Source organism: Ambystoma mexicanum, chromosome 12 (assembly GCF_040938575.1).
Source record: "Ambystoma mexicanum isolate Mex_15411 chromosome 12, UKY_AmexF1_1, whole genome shotgun sequence".
In the NCBI taxonomy this organism is placed as follows: Eukaryota; Metazoa; Chordata; class Amphibia; order Caudata; family Ambystomatidae; genus Ambystoma; species Ambystoma mexicanum.
In genome coordinates this window covers 205882797-205901609 of record NC_090936.1, presented here as the reverse complement: position 1 = coordinate 205901609, position 18813 = coordinate 205882797, and the positions used below count along the sequence as shown (strand labels likewise).

General features: G+C 48.5%; 1 protein-coding gene across 3 annotated transcripts in view; it reads left to right on the top strand.

Annotated features, from left to right (window-relative positions):
• RMND1 (required for meiotic nuclear division 1 homolog) overlaps window positions 1-18813 on the top strand; it is a 647398-nt gene that overhangs the window by 527731 nt on the left and 100854 nt on the right. For all 3 annotated transcript variants that reach the window (XM_069628317.1, XM_069628319.1, XM_069628318.1), the window contains one exon: window positions 3060-3136. In XM_069628317.1, the coding sequence (XP_069484418.1) occupies window positions 3060-3136 (77 nt within the window). The remainder of the gene's footprint in view (window positions 1-3059; window positions 3137-18813) is intronic.

The following is an 18813-nucleotide window of genomic DNA, read 5'->3' as shown; positions in this document are numbered from 1 at the left end:
GAGAACGGAAGGGAGAGAGTCAGAGGGGGCAGCTGTGGGGTGGGCTTTGGATAGAAGGGAGGATACATCGGAAGGGGAAACAGATGAGAAAACAGACATGCTGGAAGGATGAGGAGAGGGGGAGGAGAAGAGAGGGAGTCAGAGAGGGAGTTAATTTTTTGTCTGAGTGTGATGATTTTAGAGGAAAAGTAGTTGGCGAAGTCAGAGGGAGAAAGTGAGGAATTAGATGAGGGGTCAGGAGAGGGAGGAGAGAGGAGGCGGGAAAGAGTTTGAAAAATCTGACGAGGTTGTAAGGCTTGAGACTGTAGAAGGTTAGAGTAGTAGGTGGATTTGGCTGTAGCAAGGCAAGAGTTGTAAAGTGCATGGCAGGAGAAGTAGGAGGATTGATTAGAGAGCGAGGGAGTTTTGAGCCAATGTCTTTCAAGGCGCCTGAGAAGGCGCCGCATAGAACGAAGATGGGAGGTAAGCCAGGGTTGAGGAGGTTTCTGAGTGGGGCGGAAGAGAGAAAGTGGATAGAGATGGTCAAGGGCATTGGAGATGGAAGATGAGAGGGAAGAGAGCATCATCAGGAGAGAGTAGTGCAAAGTCATGGTGAGATGGAAGAGACGAAGAGCAGGTGTCAGAGAAGAGGGTAGTGTTGAAATCACGCAGGTCATGACGTGAGTAGATTGGAACTGAGGGATTATTAATAGTGGAAGAAGAGCGAGGAGAAAGGGAGAACGAGAGTAATGCGTGGTCAGAGAGATAGACGGGGAGAGAGGAGACAGGGGAGGAGGGATAGGAGGAGTTGAAGATGAGGTCAAGAGTGGAACCAGAGGAGTGAGTAGGGGAAGAAGGAAGGGGGGAGAGGAGGTAGGAATCAAGGATAGAGAGGAGGGGAGAAGATTGAGGGGGAGAAGGAAGATGGATGTTAAAGTCGCCAAGCACAGTTAGAGGGGAGGAGGAGGGAGAAATAAGTGAGAGGAGGTGATCTAGGTCTTCGAAGAAGGAGGAGAGAGGGCCAAGGGGACGATAGATGATCGGGAAGGAAATAGGATGGGGAGAGGAGAATGATTTGTAGAGGAATTCAAAGGAAGGGAAGAGATGAGGAGGAGGAGGTGTATTTGGGGTTATACAGGAGAGCGACACCTCCACCGCGGCCAGAGGGGCGTGGAGTATGGAGGAAGAAGTCGTTAGGGAAGCTGGGACAGAGTTATTATGAGGGGGAATCCAGGTTTCAGTTAGGCAGAGGAAATGAAGGTTAAGATGAAAGAATAGATCGTGTCGCCGCGGTTTTATTACAGATGGATCTGGCTTTCCAGAGAGCAGTATTGATGTGGGTAGCATGGTTGGAAGTGGGAGGATAGAGAAGGTGAGGGCGGTGAGAAAGAGGAGGAGGGTGGCTAGGAGAGCGGGGGAGAGGATAGTGGAGGGAGCTAGGCATCAGGAGGAGCGAGGAGAGGAGAAGGGAGAGGAGTAGAGGGCAAGGGGGGAGAGGCGGAAGGAAGAAATGAAGGATCGCATAGATCCGTCATTTCTTTTAGACTTGGATCCGAAAAATCATATGGAATTCTAGAGTTACAGCAGTAATAAGATGAGGGCCCGTTTCCATTTACTAAACCATCACATTTATAATTAATGATAAAGCAGTGCGCATGCATTGTTTCATGTAGTGCAATAATGAAGGAAGTGTTATATATGTGATAAAGTACCCCCTACCGTACGTTATAAGGATATTGTAAGTCACTAAGGAAAACCCTGATCAAATAGTTCCTTTATAAAGTCACGCAACTCTGATATGACTCTCAGTATCCTTTTTGTACATACTGTGGGGGGGAATTTTGTATGGACGTGCACTGTCACCCCTTGAATACCTGGCCTCTAGCTTTATCTAATGTAAGAGATCTTTAATTTCCTGCTCCATATAATCCATTAAAATATATTTGGATTTGAAAAAAACGAATATGCATCTTATAGTGTGTTGTAGAAAAATAATTAAAGCACTTTAATAAAATGCATCGAAAAACGTTTTCTTGCTCACGTGTTAAATTCCTGCACAAATTAAACTTTCTGCCATAAGCAGTCCCTTGTCAATTAATGGATGTAAAGTGTCCCAGAAAACTATTTTACAAGCAAGGAATTTGAAAAACGTGTCATGGCTTTAATTAAGTGCTCCAGTGACAACTGTAATTCTTCTGTGTGCTTACGCGAGCAGCAAGCAATGTGATGTCAGATCTGAAGCATAATAAAGGATTAAAGAGCGGTTGTGATGTAGTTTTCTTATAAAAGGTCAGTAGTGATGTCACAGCTAGACTGTAAAAAGAATTGTTTGTATCAGGCTTTTATAAGAATATTGCAGGCTGCCTTGTATTATGAGTCATTTTTATTATTTGCGAATTTCAGAAAAATATTATGCCAGATCATGTGCTTGATGAATATGATGATTTGAGGAAACAGGATCACGTGTTTCATAAAGACTATAAAAGTAAATGTTTAGGATATTTATGTACTGTAGTTGATACTTACATTTTCGCACATTCTGTACTTATTTATCAAATAATATACACAATTATTAATGTTGGGCAATTTACAATTTGAAATATATCCTTAATGGCTTAATGGTTACAAATACAGAAACTTCTGAAAGTATGCCTCATTACCATATTTTGGCTGACAATCGGGATGGTCCTAATGATTGCCATAGAATGGATTTAGGATCTGTTGTATTCAGGAAGTATTAACATGAGGTTTTCCTATAAATAGGAAGGCCCCAGAACTACTGGGTTATTTTATAAAATCCAACCCGTGGGCTTTGTGTTGTATTAATAGTGTGAGTAGTGGACTTTGTGGAATAGGCAATTTCTAGGGTAAAAGTGGCCTGACATGAGAGGTAAAGACATGTGGCACTTGCTTTAGAGTGGGTGAAGGGTCTGCAGTAGAGGAAGAGTCTGCTGAGAGGACTTCTTCTAGGTGTTTGTTAAGGCTTAATGTGTAAGTGTATTGTTGAAGACCTAATGACTCAAACGGTAGATGTGACAGAATGTCTGAATATTTAATATTGAATTTCACATTTTTTGCAGATGTTAAAAGCAAGAAAAAAGGTGAAACTCTCCCACGCAGATGTAATGCAGAAAATTGGGGAACTGTTTGCATTAAGGTAAAATTGTTTCTGTACATGCAGTTTTAATCCGCTAGAAATGAACCGTATCACAAATTGCACTATTACAGAATGAGAAATTAAACTATAATTAGTTTGAGAGGTGTAGGCAACCGTCAAAAACAAAGATGAATGGTTAACCCTACTTCTTGCAACTCCTTAATCGCCCTTACAGAAACTGCCTTAGTGATCTTTACCACATTCCGAGCTGGCAATTTTGCATCCTCTGAAGCCCAGAATGTAGAAATTAATTGTTTTATTTGGAGATGGGGCCACAGATCAGAGCCAGGGTGGTCTATGCACAGCCAACAAAAATGTTGCCTGCTTTAGGACTAGTAATTATTTATTTATTGTTACATTTATAAAGCGCACTTAACCCTCAGGCATCTAGGTGCTGGTACTTAAGAAGACCGTTACAATGCCACAAGTAACTGTGCACTTGGACTTACTTAAGAGATCGATTGCATTCATAGTCAAGTTCAAGGAGGTGCATAGACTGGTTAAACAGTTCAATAGTACATTCCTAGCATGCATAGGTTTAAAACATTTGTTGCAATTTGTAGGGAGGTGCAGTATGAAAGGTAGCAGTTTCAATTCTGAAAGCTTGAGGTAATTTATTGGGCATCCTGGCTGAAGAGCCAGGTTTTTAGATTTCTCCGAAAAGACCAAAGCGATGGGTCTCCTCTTAGCTCCCAAAGCATAACGTTCCAGTATTCGGCTGCGATAGTTGGAAAGCTGCAGCCTCCTGCCTTTTGTCGTTTGAATCTTTGGGTATCTAGGAGACCTGCATATGAAGAGCGGGTTGGTCTAGAGGACTAGACCTTTGAGAAGCTTGTGGATATTTTTAGTGGTAAATCCGGCAAACAAGGAATTGCAATAATCAATCATGGAAAGGATAAATACTCTTGCCAGTGTAATACAGTTGTCTGTGGTTAAGAAGGGTCTGCAGGAAGTGATAAGTTTGGCCGTGTAGGCTGAGGCCGATATGATGGCGTTAACTTGTGTGGTTAGTGAAAGTGACGAGTCGAGGTATACGCCTTAAGTGTTTACCTCTTTGGCTACCATAATACTGTTGCCATCAATGTCAAACGATTTGTAGTCTGGTGGGATGTACTTTAGCCTAGGTAAGCTGCCCACAATGAGAAGCTCAGTTTTATCGTCATTGAGGCATAGTTCGTGTTACCGCCATCCAGGCTTGGATTGTGAGGTAAATGGAGTTTAAGGACTTAATATCTGTGTCGTGATTTCCAGCGATAGGGACAGTATTTGGGTGTCATCCGCATAGTTGGTATAGGTGACACCCAATTTGTCAAGTAGATCAAAGAGAGGTTTGGTGAAACCATTGTATAATGTTGGGGATATGCAGGAGCCTTGTGGGACCCTACAGGTGACAGAGGTAGGAGATGCTGATGCGGAGGTGGAAGACTCTCATGGTGCGGCTAGAAAGGAAAGATTTCATCCAGTTTATGGCATTATTTGAAAATTAGGCTGCACAGGCCAAGTGTTGGCACAAGATGTTGTGGTTTACTAAGTCGAACGCCGTCAATAGATCCAGGAGGAGGAGGATGGCTAGAACGCCTCCATCTCTGAATTGATCCATTTGGATTTTTAAGTCCAAGAGGGCTGTTTCTGTTACGTGACCTGGGCGGAAACCGGATTGGCAGAGGTAGTTTTGTATTTGTACGTATTATGGCAGTCTGTCTGATAAGGGTTTTGCCCAGAAAGCCATAGTGACACAGTGCCGCCTGCTTATGTTCATATTCTGATTCCAGGGGCTGATGTGCTTGAAATTGGCTATATCCTAAGAAGACAATGGACATACTCACACCATGGTTGCAACACACCCAGAATAAATACAAATAATCCTTAGTGTTTTTGAAATATTGGCAAGCATTTGTAGAGGACCAATACATGGCTTGGAGTCCAATTACTGTCCCTCTCCCCCCTAACCCCCCAAACTTTTTTTTTTGTGCTATTCTACGGGCCCTGCCTACAAGAGTTGTTTGGGACACAATTTATTTGTGCAAAAATGTGCCTTTGCCTTGATGAAAGCCATTTGGTTAATCAGCAGTGGCATGGATTATTTGTCTACCCTACTAAGTGTCCAAAACACAGGGAGTCATATTTATTTCGAGGGGATTGGGTCCTCCGACGTATTCTATATCTATGACAGTAATCACCACAGCTGTGCTGCTTGGGAAAATCTTTCGGCGTCTGCGTCCTGTATCGATGACGTCGATACGCCATCCTCGAGGACCTCCTCCGACGGCCGACATCACCAGATGTTATAAGTAGGATGCACGACGCCCGTAGCCTCAGTTCCGTTTTTTCCACGAACGTGTTCGCTTCGGAGATTTTGGCGCGCCTCAACTCTTTGGAGTTTCTGTTCTTTCTGCTCTTCGAACCTGTTCATCTGTGAAGTATTATCGGGATGTCTTCCTCTTCTTCCACCCCATGTCCGGGCTTCAAGAAGTGTGGGGACTCCGGGTCCAAGATGTCGGTGACGGACTCGCACAACGCCTGCCTCTGGTGCCTCGGGGAGGCCCACGACACGGATGATTGTGTCGATTACCAGTCGCTTGCGTCCAAGGCCTTGCGGGAACGTAAGACAAAGCTGTCGGTCGGTAAGGTGTCCAAGCCCCGGAAGGCGAGGTCCACTGGGCTTTCGACGGACGATTCGAGGGGCGACTCTCCGCATCGTAGTCGTAAATCTAGGGTGTCTCTGTCCCGGAGTGGGTCCCGCCACTCCTCTGCCTCTTCGAGGCACTCCCAGAAGCGCCGCCATCAGTCGCCTTCCTTATCCGAGGACTCCGCCAGTCGGCGGGTTTCTTATCCCACCAAGCTTTCCTCTCCGGAGGAAAGGGCTTCCTTCGGGAAGAAAATGTTGGCGATTCTTGAATCGCAGGGCTCCGGTCCGTCCGCGCTTCCGAGAGGGGTCGGTCGTGACCGTGCTAGAGACACCGCTCGTACGCCTTCGGGCTTGGGTGGTCGGCACGATTCTCGGGAGAGGTCCCGCTCGGATGAGGGGAATCGTTCTAGTCATGCCCGTTCCAGATCCCGGTCCTCGACGCGCTCGAGCCCGTGTGCACCTCTGAAGTCTTCGAAGAAGACGTCGACGCCGGTGGCACCGAGGTATTCGACGAACTCTCTCGAGGCTCCGCCTCCGAGGAAGTCGTCGACGCCATCGGCGCCCAGGCTGTCGAAGGACACGCTCGGGGCTCCGTCCTCGAGGCCTGTGTCAAAGCCGTTAATGCTGTCGGCGCTGCACTCGACGTCAATGCCAATTCACTCGACGTCGATGCCGTTTCACTCGATGCCCTCGACGCATTTCGAGGCTGTGGTGTCGGAGGTGCCCCGTGGCACGGGGGAACCCCCTAGAAAGGCTCTGGCCAAGGCAAAACATGTCTTCCTCCCTTATTCAATGCCCACTTTCCAGCCTATGGAGTATATTTCTGAGGTGGAAGAGGGTTCTGAAGATGGGTTGGTTTCAGACACAGTACCAGATGAGATTATTTCTGGTCATAGCCAGATTGAGGACCTGCGTCAGTCACTGCATGACACCAGTGGTCTGGACACCTCTCCGGAGGTGGAGTTCTGTAGGCCTGAGCCTGGCAACCATGCCGAGTCATCGTACCGACGCCTTATGTTGAGGGTCACAGACTACTTGGGGTGGTCGGCGCCCCGAGTTGATTTTGTGTAGGATGACCAGACGGTTATCCTCGACCAAGGTCCACCCACTTTCCCGGTACTGCCATTCCATATGGCTCTGCAAAGAAGGGAGGCAGCGGCTTGGACTGCTCCGGAGAGTCTCCCGGCAGTGGGCAAGTCTTTGCTGCGAAAATACCGCCCAGCCAGTAGTGACCCCTGCTACTTGACCACGCACCCCACTCCGAAGAGTTTGGTGGTGCAGGCGGCTACGGCCCCAGCAAAGCGGGCGTCGTATCCTACCATCCCTCCTGATAGGGACGACAAGCGTTTTGATGGCTGGGCAAAGAAAGTGTTTTCTTCAGCGGCTATGGCTCTTCAGGCGGCCAACTCCGTATGTGCCTTGTCACGTTTCACGCACAATCTGTGGAACTGTATTTTCTTAACTGTTGAACATATTCCCGAAGGGGATGAAAGGGATGGTTTTCTTGCTATTATTCAGGATGGCAAGGATGCCATGTGTGGGTCCGTTCAATCGGGTTTGGACATGGCAGACTGTGTCAGCTGGTCCATGGTGGCGAGCACCGTAATACACAGGTTTGCGTGGTTGAGGAAGTCGGGGTTTGCTCCTGATGTGCAAGCCAGGCTCCTCAACATGCCCTTTGATGGTGAACATCTTTTTGGCAGCAAGGCTGACGAGAGCCTTGAGAGGTTGCAGACCTCCAAAGCTGCAGCGAAGTCGTTGGGCGCTGCAGTCCGCCAACCTCTGCCTTTTCGTCCTAGGGGACAGGAATGGAGGTGAGGTTCCTTTCGTTATTACTCATCCTTTAGTGAAGCAAGAGGAGCTGCAAGTCAAAGGGGCAACCATAGGAGTGCCAGAGGTGGAAAACAAGGTACTCGAGGTACCAAGGCCGCGCGAGCAGTTGCCTCTTTGCCTCAGGCAACGCCGCAGCCGCTTCTGCTCAGTCATGAGGCCCATGCTTCGCCAGTTGGGGGAAGGCTGGCGCAGCATCTTGTAGAATGGCGTGCCATTACTTCAGATGTGTGGGTTCTGGAGATCATAGCCCACGGCTACTGTCTTCCTTTCCGGCAGAGGCCTCACGACAATCCACCAGGGAATCTCTCTTTGAAGAGTCCGGATCCACTCCTTACGCAGGAAATTCAATCCCTGCTGGAGAAAGGTGCCATAGAGCTGTTGCCTGTAGCGGAGAGGTACAAGGGATGGTATTCCCCTTATTTTATGATTTCGTAGAAAGACGGGAGATTGAGACCCATCATGGACTTGCACGGTTTGAATAAGCTCCTCAGGGAGGACAAGTTCAAGATGGTTACTCTCTCTCAAGTCCTCCAGGCCCTTCAACTTCAGGACTGGTTGGTGTCTCTCGACCTCAAGGACGCTTATTTTCATGTGCCGATCCATCCCAAGCACAAGAAGTACCTGAGGTTCGCGGTTGGTGACTCGCACTTTCAGTTTTGGGTCCTGCCGTTCGGATTGACCTCCTCCCCGAGGGTTTTCACCAAGCTCATGGTGCTGGTGGCAGCGTATCTCAGGAAAGGGGGGATTCACGTCTACCCCTACCTAGACGATTGGTAGATCAGGGCGTGCTCTCCCGAGCAAGTCCTGGATCATCTGTCCGTCACCTGCCACTCCCTTCACAAGCTGGGCTTCTCCCTCAACTTAAAGAAGTCCCACTTGACGCCAACTCAGCAGCTCCAGTACATCGGAGCAGTGCCCGACACGTCCTTGGGGCAGTGTTTTCCTCCCCAGGTGAGGGCTCACTACATTCAGCAGATGGTGCACAAGTTTCAACATGCATGCCCAGAGTCTCCCAACGTTCGAATTCTTGAGGTTGCTCGGCCTCATCGCATCCTGCATTCTTCTGGTGCCAGGGGCCAGATTGCGGATGAGATCTCTGCAATGGGCTCACAAGCTCCGGTGGTCTCAGTCCTCTAGCAGGATGTCGGACCCCGTTCAGGTGCCGCCCTCGATCGCCCAGGATCTTCTGTGGTGGGCCGAGGAAGTCAATCTGATGAGGGGGGCTCCATTTTGGCTACCCTGGCCGGAGGTAACGATCGTGACGGACTTATCTCTCACGGGATGGGGAGCGCATGCCAACGAGTTGACAGCGGTCATTGGTCTCCGTCGGAGTCCAGACTCCATATCAATCTGTTGGAGCGGAGGGCCGTCAGGCTTGCCCTGAAGGCTTTTCTGCCGACTGTGCGAGGAAAGAATATCCTGATTCTGACGGACAACACGGTGGCCATGCACTACCTCAACAAAAAGGGGGGGGCAGGATCACTTCCTCTGTGCAGGGAGGCGATGCAGCTCTGGTTCTGGGCCATCCAGCAGGAAATTTCGATCTCTGCAGTTCATCTGGCCGGAGACGAAAACGAGACGGCGGACGCTCTGAGCAGGCAGAGCACGATCTCTCACGAGTGGGAGCTGGCTCAGGAGATTCTCCTGGAGATCTTCACCCTTTGGGGTTCCCCTTAAGTGGATCTCTTCGCCTCCTGTGTCAACCGGAAGTGCGAAAGGTTCTGCTCGTGGGAATTTCCTCCAAGAGGGGCCTTAGTAGACGCGTTCGTGGTGGAGTGGTCATTCCCGCTGCTGTACGCGTTTCCTCCTGTCCCCGTCATCCCGCTGGTGCTGAGTAGGTTACGCGGGTTCGGTACCCGAATGATCCTCATTGCTCCAGCATGGGCCAGGAGGACGTGCTACCCAGACCTTCTCGACTTGTCCATCTGCGCTCCACGTCGTCTTCCCTACCGAGACGATCAGCTCTCACGGGAGGGGGGGGGGTCAGGTTCTCCATCCAGAGGTCAGATCCCTCAACCTTCACGCTTGGCTTCTGAGAGGTTGAGGTATAAGGATTGGGACCTCCCTGAAGACGTGATGGAGGTGTTGCTTTCGGCCAGACGGCCGGCAACAAAGTCCCTGTACCGTTGCCGTTGGAGAAAGTTCTGCGACTGGTGCAGGGTTCAGTATGTGGATCCCTTTTCATGCTACATTCCTGTCGTTCTGTCTTTTTTGCTTTCTTTGGCCAACAAGGGCCTGCAAGTGGGTACCATTAAAGGTTACCTGGCGGCGCTGTCTATATTTAAGCGCTCGTCTGAGGAGTGTTCTTATTTTAAAATTCCTTTAATTTCTCAGTTTCTGAAAGGGCTCACTAATGTGTTCCCTCCGTCACCTTTCCAGGTGCCCGGTTGGGATCTGAACCTTGTTCTCAAGTTTCTAATGGGTGCTCCCTTTGAGCCTTTGCATTCTTGTCCTTTGAGACTGTTAACCATTAAAACTGTGTTTTTAGTTGCGGTCACTTCCTCTCGCAGAGTGAGTGAGTTACAGACACTTTCAGTTAGGCCACCCTTCACTGTGTTTCATAAGGACAGGGTTGTCCTTAGAGTTCGTCCTTCCTTTCTTCCGAAGGTGGTGTCGGAATTTAAGTTAAGCCAGAAGGTTATTCTTCCGGCATTTTATCCTCCTCCACATCCTGGTAAGGAAGAGGAGAGGCTCCATAGGCTGGATCCTAGGAGAGCTTTAAGCTTCTACATTTCACGCATGTCCCGGGTCAGAGTGGACGATCAACTCTTTATTGGTTACGCTGGAAGGCGTTTGGGACAAGCTGTTACTAAGCAGACATTGTCTCGATGGATCATCTTGGCAATTTCCGAATGTTACCGCTTGGCGGGTAAGGACCCTCCGGTAGGCTTACGGGCCCATTCTACCAGGGGTATGGCTGCCTCTACTGCCCTGCAGAGGGGTGTTCCTATTCGTAACATCTGTGATGCAGCCACCTGGGCTTCGGTCCATACTTTTGTACGTCACTACTCCCTCGATTCTATCCGGGGGAAGGATCTGGCCTTTGGCAAGGCGGTCCTTTACTCTGCAATTTGATTGGGCATTCTAGATTTGTATATTCTAAATTCTTTTTCCACCTCCTTACGTTGGTACTGCTTTGGGAGACTGTCATAGATATGGAATCCGTTGGAGGACCCAATCCCCTCGAAGAACAAGTTACTTTCTTACCTGGTAACGTTCTTTCGATGGAATTGGTCCGACGAACCATCAGGTGATGCTCTTGACATTATCTCCTTCCTTTGGAGCGTGGGATGTAGACACAAAAGCATGCTCATGCCACCTAAGAATACCAAATCACAAGTGGTTAAGCATATGGTACAGGGGAGTTTCAATGGATGGATCCACCAAATTTTCATTGAAATGTCTCCACATTGCTCGGCACACCTATTGTCTGCAGTCTAGTGGATCTAGCAATGTTGATATCGGAAACAAAACCATAGTCCAAATGTGCGTCCTCTTAACATTTGGAAACAAGACAAATGATGAGAAGGTCATTGCTTTAACCAGCAACCTAAAGAGCCTTAAGGAAATGGGAGTAACTGGAGGGAGTGGAACACAGAGGTTGGAACACATATCTTATAGTGGAAGATGAGACTAACAAGCAAGACACAATCATAGAAGAACTCCGAAAAATTGAGTTACACAAACTGATGCTTGAATGACCTGATGGCACCCTACTTCGATCAACCACTCGCATAGCTTTTCTTCAATCATGGGTCACATGATGCAAATCAGGCTGAAACTCAAAAGTATTTGCTGCCTCAAGAATAGTTTGTAGCATCAGCTAGGTTGTTAATAACGTATCTTTTCACCTGGACTTTGCCGCATAGTCGGAGAACAATTAGACAAGGTAAAAAAATCCTATCCAGCAAAGATATACATTATATGTTAGCAGACCATGACTATGACTCGACTTCGAGAACCGGGAGTCTGTTCTTTGAGTACCTGGACAGCTGATCCGATATGTGAAAGAGAAGGCACAGAGACAAGTGCTAATAATATATTAAGAAAGCGACCAATGAGAACAGGTAGGCTATTACAGCTGGTACCTTATACTACACAATCGGCTAACTTGTACATGCTATAATACCAACTCACACCTGTGCAAATGGTTGTTGTGATGGGAACGAATTCCTACTTGAATAAGTGGAAGGGAAACAAGAGAATTTTAAAATGACAACAGGGGGCCCCCCCATTATTCCCCTTCGGCCCCAGAGTGCAAAATTGCCGGGCCCTGTATCGACAGCAGACACCAGCACAAGTCTCATAATGATAAAATGGTTACTGGTAAGCATCCCTTTACATTCTATGTTGATGTGGGAAATATTCACTGTATTCAGGTTGGGCAACGATAAGGTAACAAGAGAATAAGGATTATTGCTGTCAGCGGGCAATGCACCGTATCCTCTGCAACTATCATAACCAGGAAAATGTATGCTTGACTTTTAAAAGCACCCCTGACTCACAGAAATGGAAATCACATGCTCTCACGTGAGACAGGGCATTGCCTACCTATTTCTAAATTTGAAGACAAACAATACACCTCACTGAAAGATGTGAAGAGAAATAAACATCTAGAAAGTTATAACATGTAGAGACCTCATCACATTCACCTTGTACTCATCCAGTGCACAGGCTGTGCAAATTGTGGATCAATGTACACTGAATACAGTTGAAGAAACACTGGAAGATTTGAGTTACTACATGCTTTTATCTTTGGTGCTCATTTTGATAATCCTGATTTCTCTGATCTGGAAAATAACGCAAAAGCTGAGTTATAGGTTATTTTGTTTTTTAAAAAGATGTAAACCTGTTGTAGACTGTAGTCAACATTTTCAATACAGTAAATGCTGGACACAGATTTATTTTGACATCCCACTGGGACTAACTGTCCGCTAGTAATCTCCTCCGCCTTCATCCTACTCTGTTTTGTTAGAGTTGACCCCTATACGTTGCATCCATTTCTACCTCCTGAGAGTACTTAATCGACCCCCAAGGAAGCACTTGTACCCATATCTATTGCTATAGGTTTGTTCCTTGCCAACTAGCTGGGGCAACTTATTGATTAGTGTTTCATTCCACCTTGCTTAGCACCTCATTCTCTATATTCCTTCTGCACAAAACCCATCTCTGTCTGAACCCACCTGAGCAGTTCTTTCATAGGGCAGACACGTGCTGTCTTTCCAGTCCTTTACAATGTGGCTGATATTAACACTAACTTTACAAATTCTGGAGTCCCACATCTCCCCCACCTCCTTCCCTCTCCCCCCCCCCCATTGTACAAGGCCTAGTATGCATGCCTATGAGCTATACATAGTGACCTTTCTTGTCACTTCACTGAGAAACTCATTAACCACCCTCCTTATAGACGTACTGCTTTTCTTATCTGTTCTGACAGTCCAGGAGCTTTTTTATGTAGTGAGAATGGTATGCAGGACATTTTTTATGTGTGTGTTTTTTTATTTTTAAATGTGTGTTTCTCTTAGATTTTTCCCACTTTGGCCCAAAACCTGTACAAATGCCAAATTCTTTAAAATGATACTTCTCGTGCTGACAGAGCAGCTGCGGGGCAGGCTGTTGAACTGCTGGGTCCTGTATCCTGTTTTTGTGCTCACACTGAGGAGGAGGAGGGGCGAGCGGGAGAGCAAGGCTCCTGTGTCAAGCTCAGCAGAGTGCGACGGAGCAGCAGCAGGGCAGGCGGGCTCTTGCCCTGCTGTTCCCCTGTGGCTTCCCAGGCCTTTTTTGGGCTATCTGAGCGGTCTCTTGCTGGTCTTTGGGAGAAAAGCCAAGGTAGGGGTGGATCGGAGGCAGAGGAAGGAGCTTCAGAAACTGTAAGCCGGCCAATCCCAGAAGCTCCCTCCCTTTTTAAGTATCCCAGACCCTGGCAGTGGGGTGCAGGGTGTTTGCCGCTCCCGATTCCGGCAACACCAGGACTGCCAAAGGGGGACTTGTCGCATTGGAGTCGCGCCTTCTCCCTTTTAAGGATCCCAGACTGTCCCTGCAGGAGAAAAGGTGCAGGTGTTTGGTGCCCACAGCGGGGAAAGAGAATGTTTCATGGTGTTGGTGAAGACCAAGGTGAAAGTAGCGTGTACAGCACCTGACCAGGTGGTAGGTTGGGCAGGGAGGGGGCCTGTGCCTTGTAATGCTCCCCCGACTGCTGTGATGGCCAATCCCTATGAGAAGCTTCCCAACACATCTATCACCTCTCCCCCTACCATGTTATGCCACGCAATACCAGAACAAACACATTTGGACAGTTAAGCAGAAATTCTTACCACAACTCACTTCACCTCGGGGTGAAAAGATACAGCCCTGCAGCTCTATAAGACTTTCAGGGGGGGGCATACACCCTGATCAACAAAATCAATCAGTTCCTTGATGCCAACCAGGATGCTTGGGGGCCAAAGGCAAAGAGGCCCAGGGCAGCTTATGCACCAACACTAGCGGTGGAGTTGACACCCCATAGGCTTGTGCACCTGCTCACTGACAATGCCGTAGACAGCGACACAACTGAGCCACAAATGCCTGAAGCCCTGTTTTGTGACTCTCCCTTCGCCCCATACAGGTCTGCGTTGGATGGTGGTGCGGGGAAAGGGGGTGTAAGGAACTCATGGTGGGAACAGTAAAGACAGACACAAGTGATCACAGTTCAAGGGTGTTTATTAAACCGTATGTGCAGGTTGGAAAAACGCCTAACCTAAATCTAAATATAAGATGGGAGCAAGCTGTGACCATCAAATAATAAGGCAGTCCTAGTGGCGTCTTGTCAAATAAAAGGGCCTCTACTAAAAAAAACCTTGCCAATTCTTACAACTAAATACAAAAGTGTGGGATAGTGTTCACAAGAAAGAAAAGTGTTCACACAAATGATAAGTCGGCATGTGGTAGCCTGGGGTCTCCCTTCCCCACGTTTTGAGCACGGGGCAAGGCAGGACTCCTGAGCACAGCACACTCTCGAGCTTTCCCAGCACGAGACGACAGTTCTGTTTTCAGCTGACAGGATCTTCGGTGGTTACGTTTCTTTTCTACAAAAAGTCTCTTGCCTCAGAGGACCTGATGTATTCAAAATAATAAATAAAAAGTTCCTTTCCGCTTGTATGTTGGATGATTACTTTTCACCCCTGAGTCCCCCTCTTCTGGGTGCAAACCCTTCTCGAATATCAGCCTCCCTCTGGCTTGTATTCAAAAATATGTCTCTGTTGCATTTACTTGTTGATGGGTTGCTGGCTTTTCACCCCTGGATCCCCCTCTTCTGGGCTCAGATACCTTTCGAATAGCAGCCTCCCTCTGTCGGGTTCACTACGGCTTTCATTTATACGCTTTCTCCTTTTGCATTCACACATCTTTGGGCAATGGCTTTTTACCCTTGGATCTCCCCTCTTCCGGGCACAGACCTTCTTGAATGTTATCCTTCCTCTGTCGGGTTCACTATGGCTTGGTATTCAAAACTCTTTCACCCTTTGCATTCACAAGTCTTAATGTCTTTTTAAACAGTTCACTGTGGACATCCCTCTGTTGGGTTCACTCTTGTCAACACACTGTTCATTGGGACTTCAGACTTCACCCCTTTCCATCGGCATCTCTCCACCGGGTTCACTCTTGCCAATCACACAGTTTTCTTTTTTCTCACTATACGGGATTCACCTCTGTTTGCTTTTCAATTACGTGTAGGTCAAATACTTTTGACTGTACAAGGGGTTTTGCTAGACCCTGTATGACCACTTTGACCTTCTCCTTCCAGCTCTCCTAGGGCCTTCTGGTATCGGTAGTTTCAACAAACGTGGGCTCAACCAGAGTCTCTCGAATGAGCATCCACGTGGTGCTGGATCCCTCTGCAGCTGGTTTTCCCTAAATGTTAAACAGTTCTTTGAACTTTCCTTATTTTGCCCTTTTTGTCTTTCGTGCAACACAGTTCGGTTTCTTATCGGCTCTCCCCTCGACTCACCGGCTGTGATGAACCGCTTGGCTTTTCTTGTCTATGGAGTCAACGCTGGTGCCACGGTAGCAAGCATCTCTCCCTGTTCTGATAATCAGTGTAGGCGTGCTCTGTGTACCGTTTACATTTGCTGCAACACACGCTGGCTATTGTTCGGGGACTGATTCTTTTCAGGAAGGCTTCGCGGGTCTGCGTCGGAAAGGGCAAGGTTGCTTTTCTCCTTGTTGCCCTTTCGGTTCTCGCCACCTTTCTCCTCCTATTGAACTGCCGTGCTTGGATAGTTGTTTAGTCGCGCTGCCTGCCTTGCTTGTCATGTGCTCCCGTGCTCCACCTTTTATCCCTGTGGGGAAGGGAAAGGCCCGTCTGGTGTGTGTAATTCTGGTCAATTGCCTGACTTTGCCTGACCCTTGTGTTGGGACATGTCAGGTAAATGGCTTTGGTGTTTGTCCGTTGTCTTTCGTGATGTGCGAAAGTGTTTGTGTCGGTAAAGGGGTGCAGGGGGTTACTATCTAAGTATCTTACATGGCTGGATGGGGAAAAGGTGTTTGAAGAAGGGGGATACCGCATCTCACCCTTTGGTGTCCCACTTCAACTCCCCGAGGACCCCCCATCCAGGTGATCCTCCCTCACTGGTCCACCCCCAGGAGCTGGAATGGCCGTGTTAGGGAGACACCTTCAGGTTTCTCACATGGGGGGGTGCAGAGGGTGATAATGGGGGGGGGTGAAAATGACAAAATTGTAGCCTACCCACTCTTGGAAGCCTCACCTTCCAACATGCATCTGGTAACCACCCCTGACCTCCCTGATCCCTCCCTCACCAGTAATGGAGCGGGGGAAGATGAATCTGTGGCAATGAGGGCCAGGTTGTCCCAGACCACGGTGTATAGTGCGTCTCTAAATTGACCACAGAGGGAATCACTGGCCAAGAAAATCCATGAGAGAGCCAAAAAGGTTGGCGTGACCCAAAAAAAGCAGCGGCTCCAACCCGATCACACAATGCTGCCATTGTCTTTGGCCTGCAACAGCTTTGCTCCATTCACAGAACTTGCAGACAATGAGGACGCCGAAAAGCATTGTGCTGCTAAAGTGGCAAGCTCCTTTGCTAGGGGCAGATACCCAAATAAGAAGGGGCTGGGTAGCCATAGAGGGGCCACAGAGAGTGGCTCCTTCCAGTGTCGCAGCCCCCACTGTCCACCTTCCACCCCACTTTATCCATAGCGTATAACCCGGAATAACTTGCCACAGGAATATCTGTGGTCAGTGGGTACAAATGTAGCCTTGTTTTGACCAATCTGGCCGACTGAAAAAGGCTGCTCTTGGTTCTTCTTGAATCCAATTGCTCTTGGTTCTTCTTGAAGCCAATGGAGAGGGGGCTTGGGGGAGCGGGGGAGCACAGACCGGACTAAGCTGTGGGGACCCTAAAACAATCAGCGGTGGCAGATGACGGTGATCCCACAAACTAGAGCATGCTCAGCCAGAGTTGGTGGTTGTTGCAGACCCACCATTGGAAAGTTTGGGAGCACATATAGGCTACCTTGCAACCAGAGGTCATTGATCATAGAAAACACATAAATGATTTGGAGCTGAAAATAGTAAGATAAGCGCTGTGACCAATCCCAGGATGTCGTCCCTGCTTCCCTAGAGGGAGCCCCTACCCATGAGGTCAGGGAGGTGAGGCCACTACCCAATAGTCCCTTTGGGGGTGGTACTTGGTGGGTGGATCTCATGGGAAGGGACCCCCCTGTGGGACTACTCCTCCCTCACTCTCATACCATACACTGAACTCTATAGTCCCACATACCTACATATACTCTTGCAGGGTAGAAGACTTAGCCACAACAGACAATACCGGGATGAGGAAGAGTAGGGCTACCTATGTGAAGCAGGTATAAAAACCGGGACGAAGAAGATCACAAGAAACCCACTTGGAAGTAAAACCACTAATACTGAGTCGAGGGGGAGACACAGAGCAATGCATAGTACTGCACATAACCAACTTGAGCGGTCCAGACAATAGGAGACCAGAATAAAAAGGGAAGCAGAACTTGGTAAGCGGTCAGTCCCTCATGGGAGGAACCGCAAGTCAGAAGGATGTTTGGCTTGCAGTAGGGGAGAGTACCCTGGCCGGGACATTGCTGCTGGGATGTCTCTAGTCGGCCTGCGGTCCACAGACCGGCGAGAACACTGGAGGAGCGGAAGCGAGATGGAAGCAAGTCTCCTGACCACCAGGGCGTGTAGAAAGCCTCTAGGTGCTCAGCCTCCTTGGCTGCGGAACTGCAGCAACGTGTGCAGACCCTGTGAGGGAAGGCAAATGCAGAAAGAACGAAACAGCAGATATGCCCCGTGCTCGTACCTGAGACCCAACAAAAAGCCTGAAGGTACGAGGGATGGTTGGGGAAGGCCTGGGAAGCCAGAGAAACAGGGTCTGGGACAGGGTCTGGGACCCATATGAAAACTGGAGGCACGGGAAGCCCAGGAAGAAGGGTCTGGGACCCACTATTCAGAGAGGTGGACGCCACTAACCTTCTCCATCCCAGTGTCTGGCAGGTTAGTGAACCAGACCTGTTACACTAGAAGGCCAACTTCTGTGTTAACAAGACTCACCAGACTTTTTGTTGTTTAGTTAGAAGTGTAAGGGATGGAAAAAGGTTTGACACAGGACGATGGACTTTTGATTTCAGACTTCCTGATACATCCTTATTTTAAGTTGAGGCAGTGTAGCCCCTCTTATGCCCTTCTCCCCACAGGGGAGCCACCCCCTTTGAGGCTGCTATGAGCAAGACCCTCCGTAGGGGTTGGGGCAAGTGGGACCTCACTGGGAGTGACTCCCCTGTCGGGGACAAGGACTTTTAGTCAGGTAATGAACTCCCGGTCCACCATACATTGTCTGCCTACAAGGGAATCGGTAAGATTGTTGTTAACCCTGTTTTAGATTTACAGAACAGGGACATTTCTTCAATCTCTTAGGTTTCAGGTAATGCTGTATTCTGTCTGACCGCCACTGTTAAAGAAGAAAGACACACCCCTTTTGTTTTTTATGACATACGTAAAACTACGAGGAACCTTGAATGGAGAGGAGAGAATCCTACACAGAGACGATCCTCTGAGAGGAAGACGTTCTGGAAGGGCGGAGCCAGTGGTAGCGTGCAGAGCGAATAAGACGATCGCAAGAGGCTGGAAGGCTGCCGACCGGCAAAGAGTACTGTGTCAAGAAGGAGACTGGGACGTTAATGCAAATGT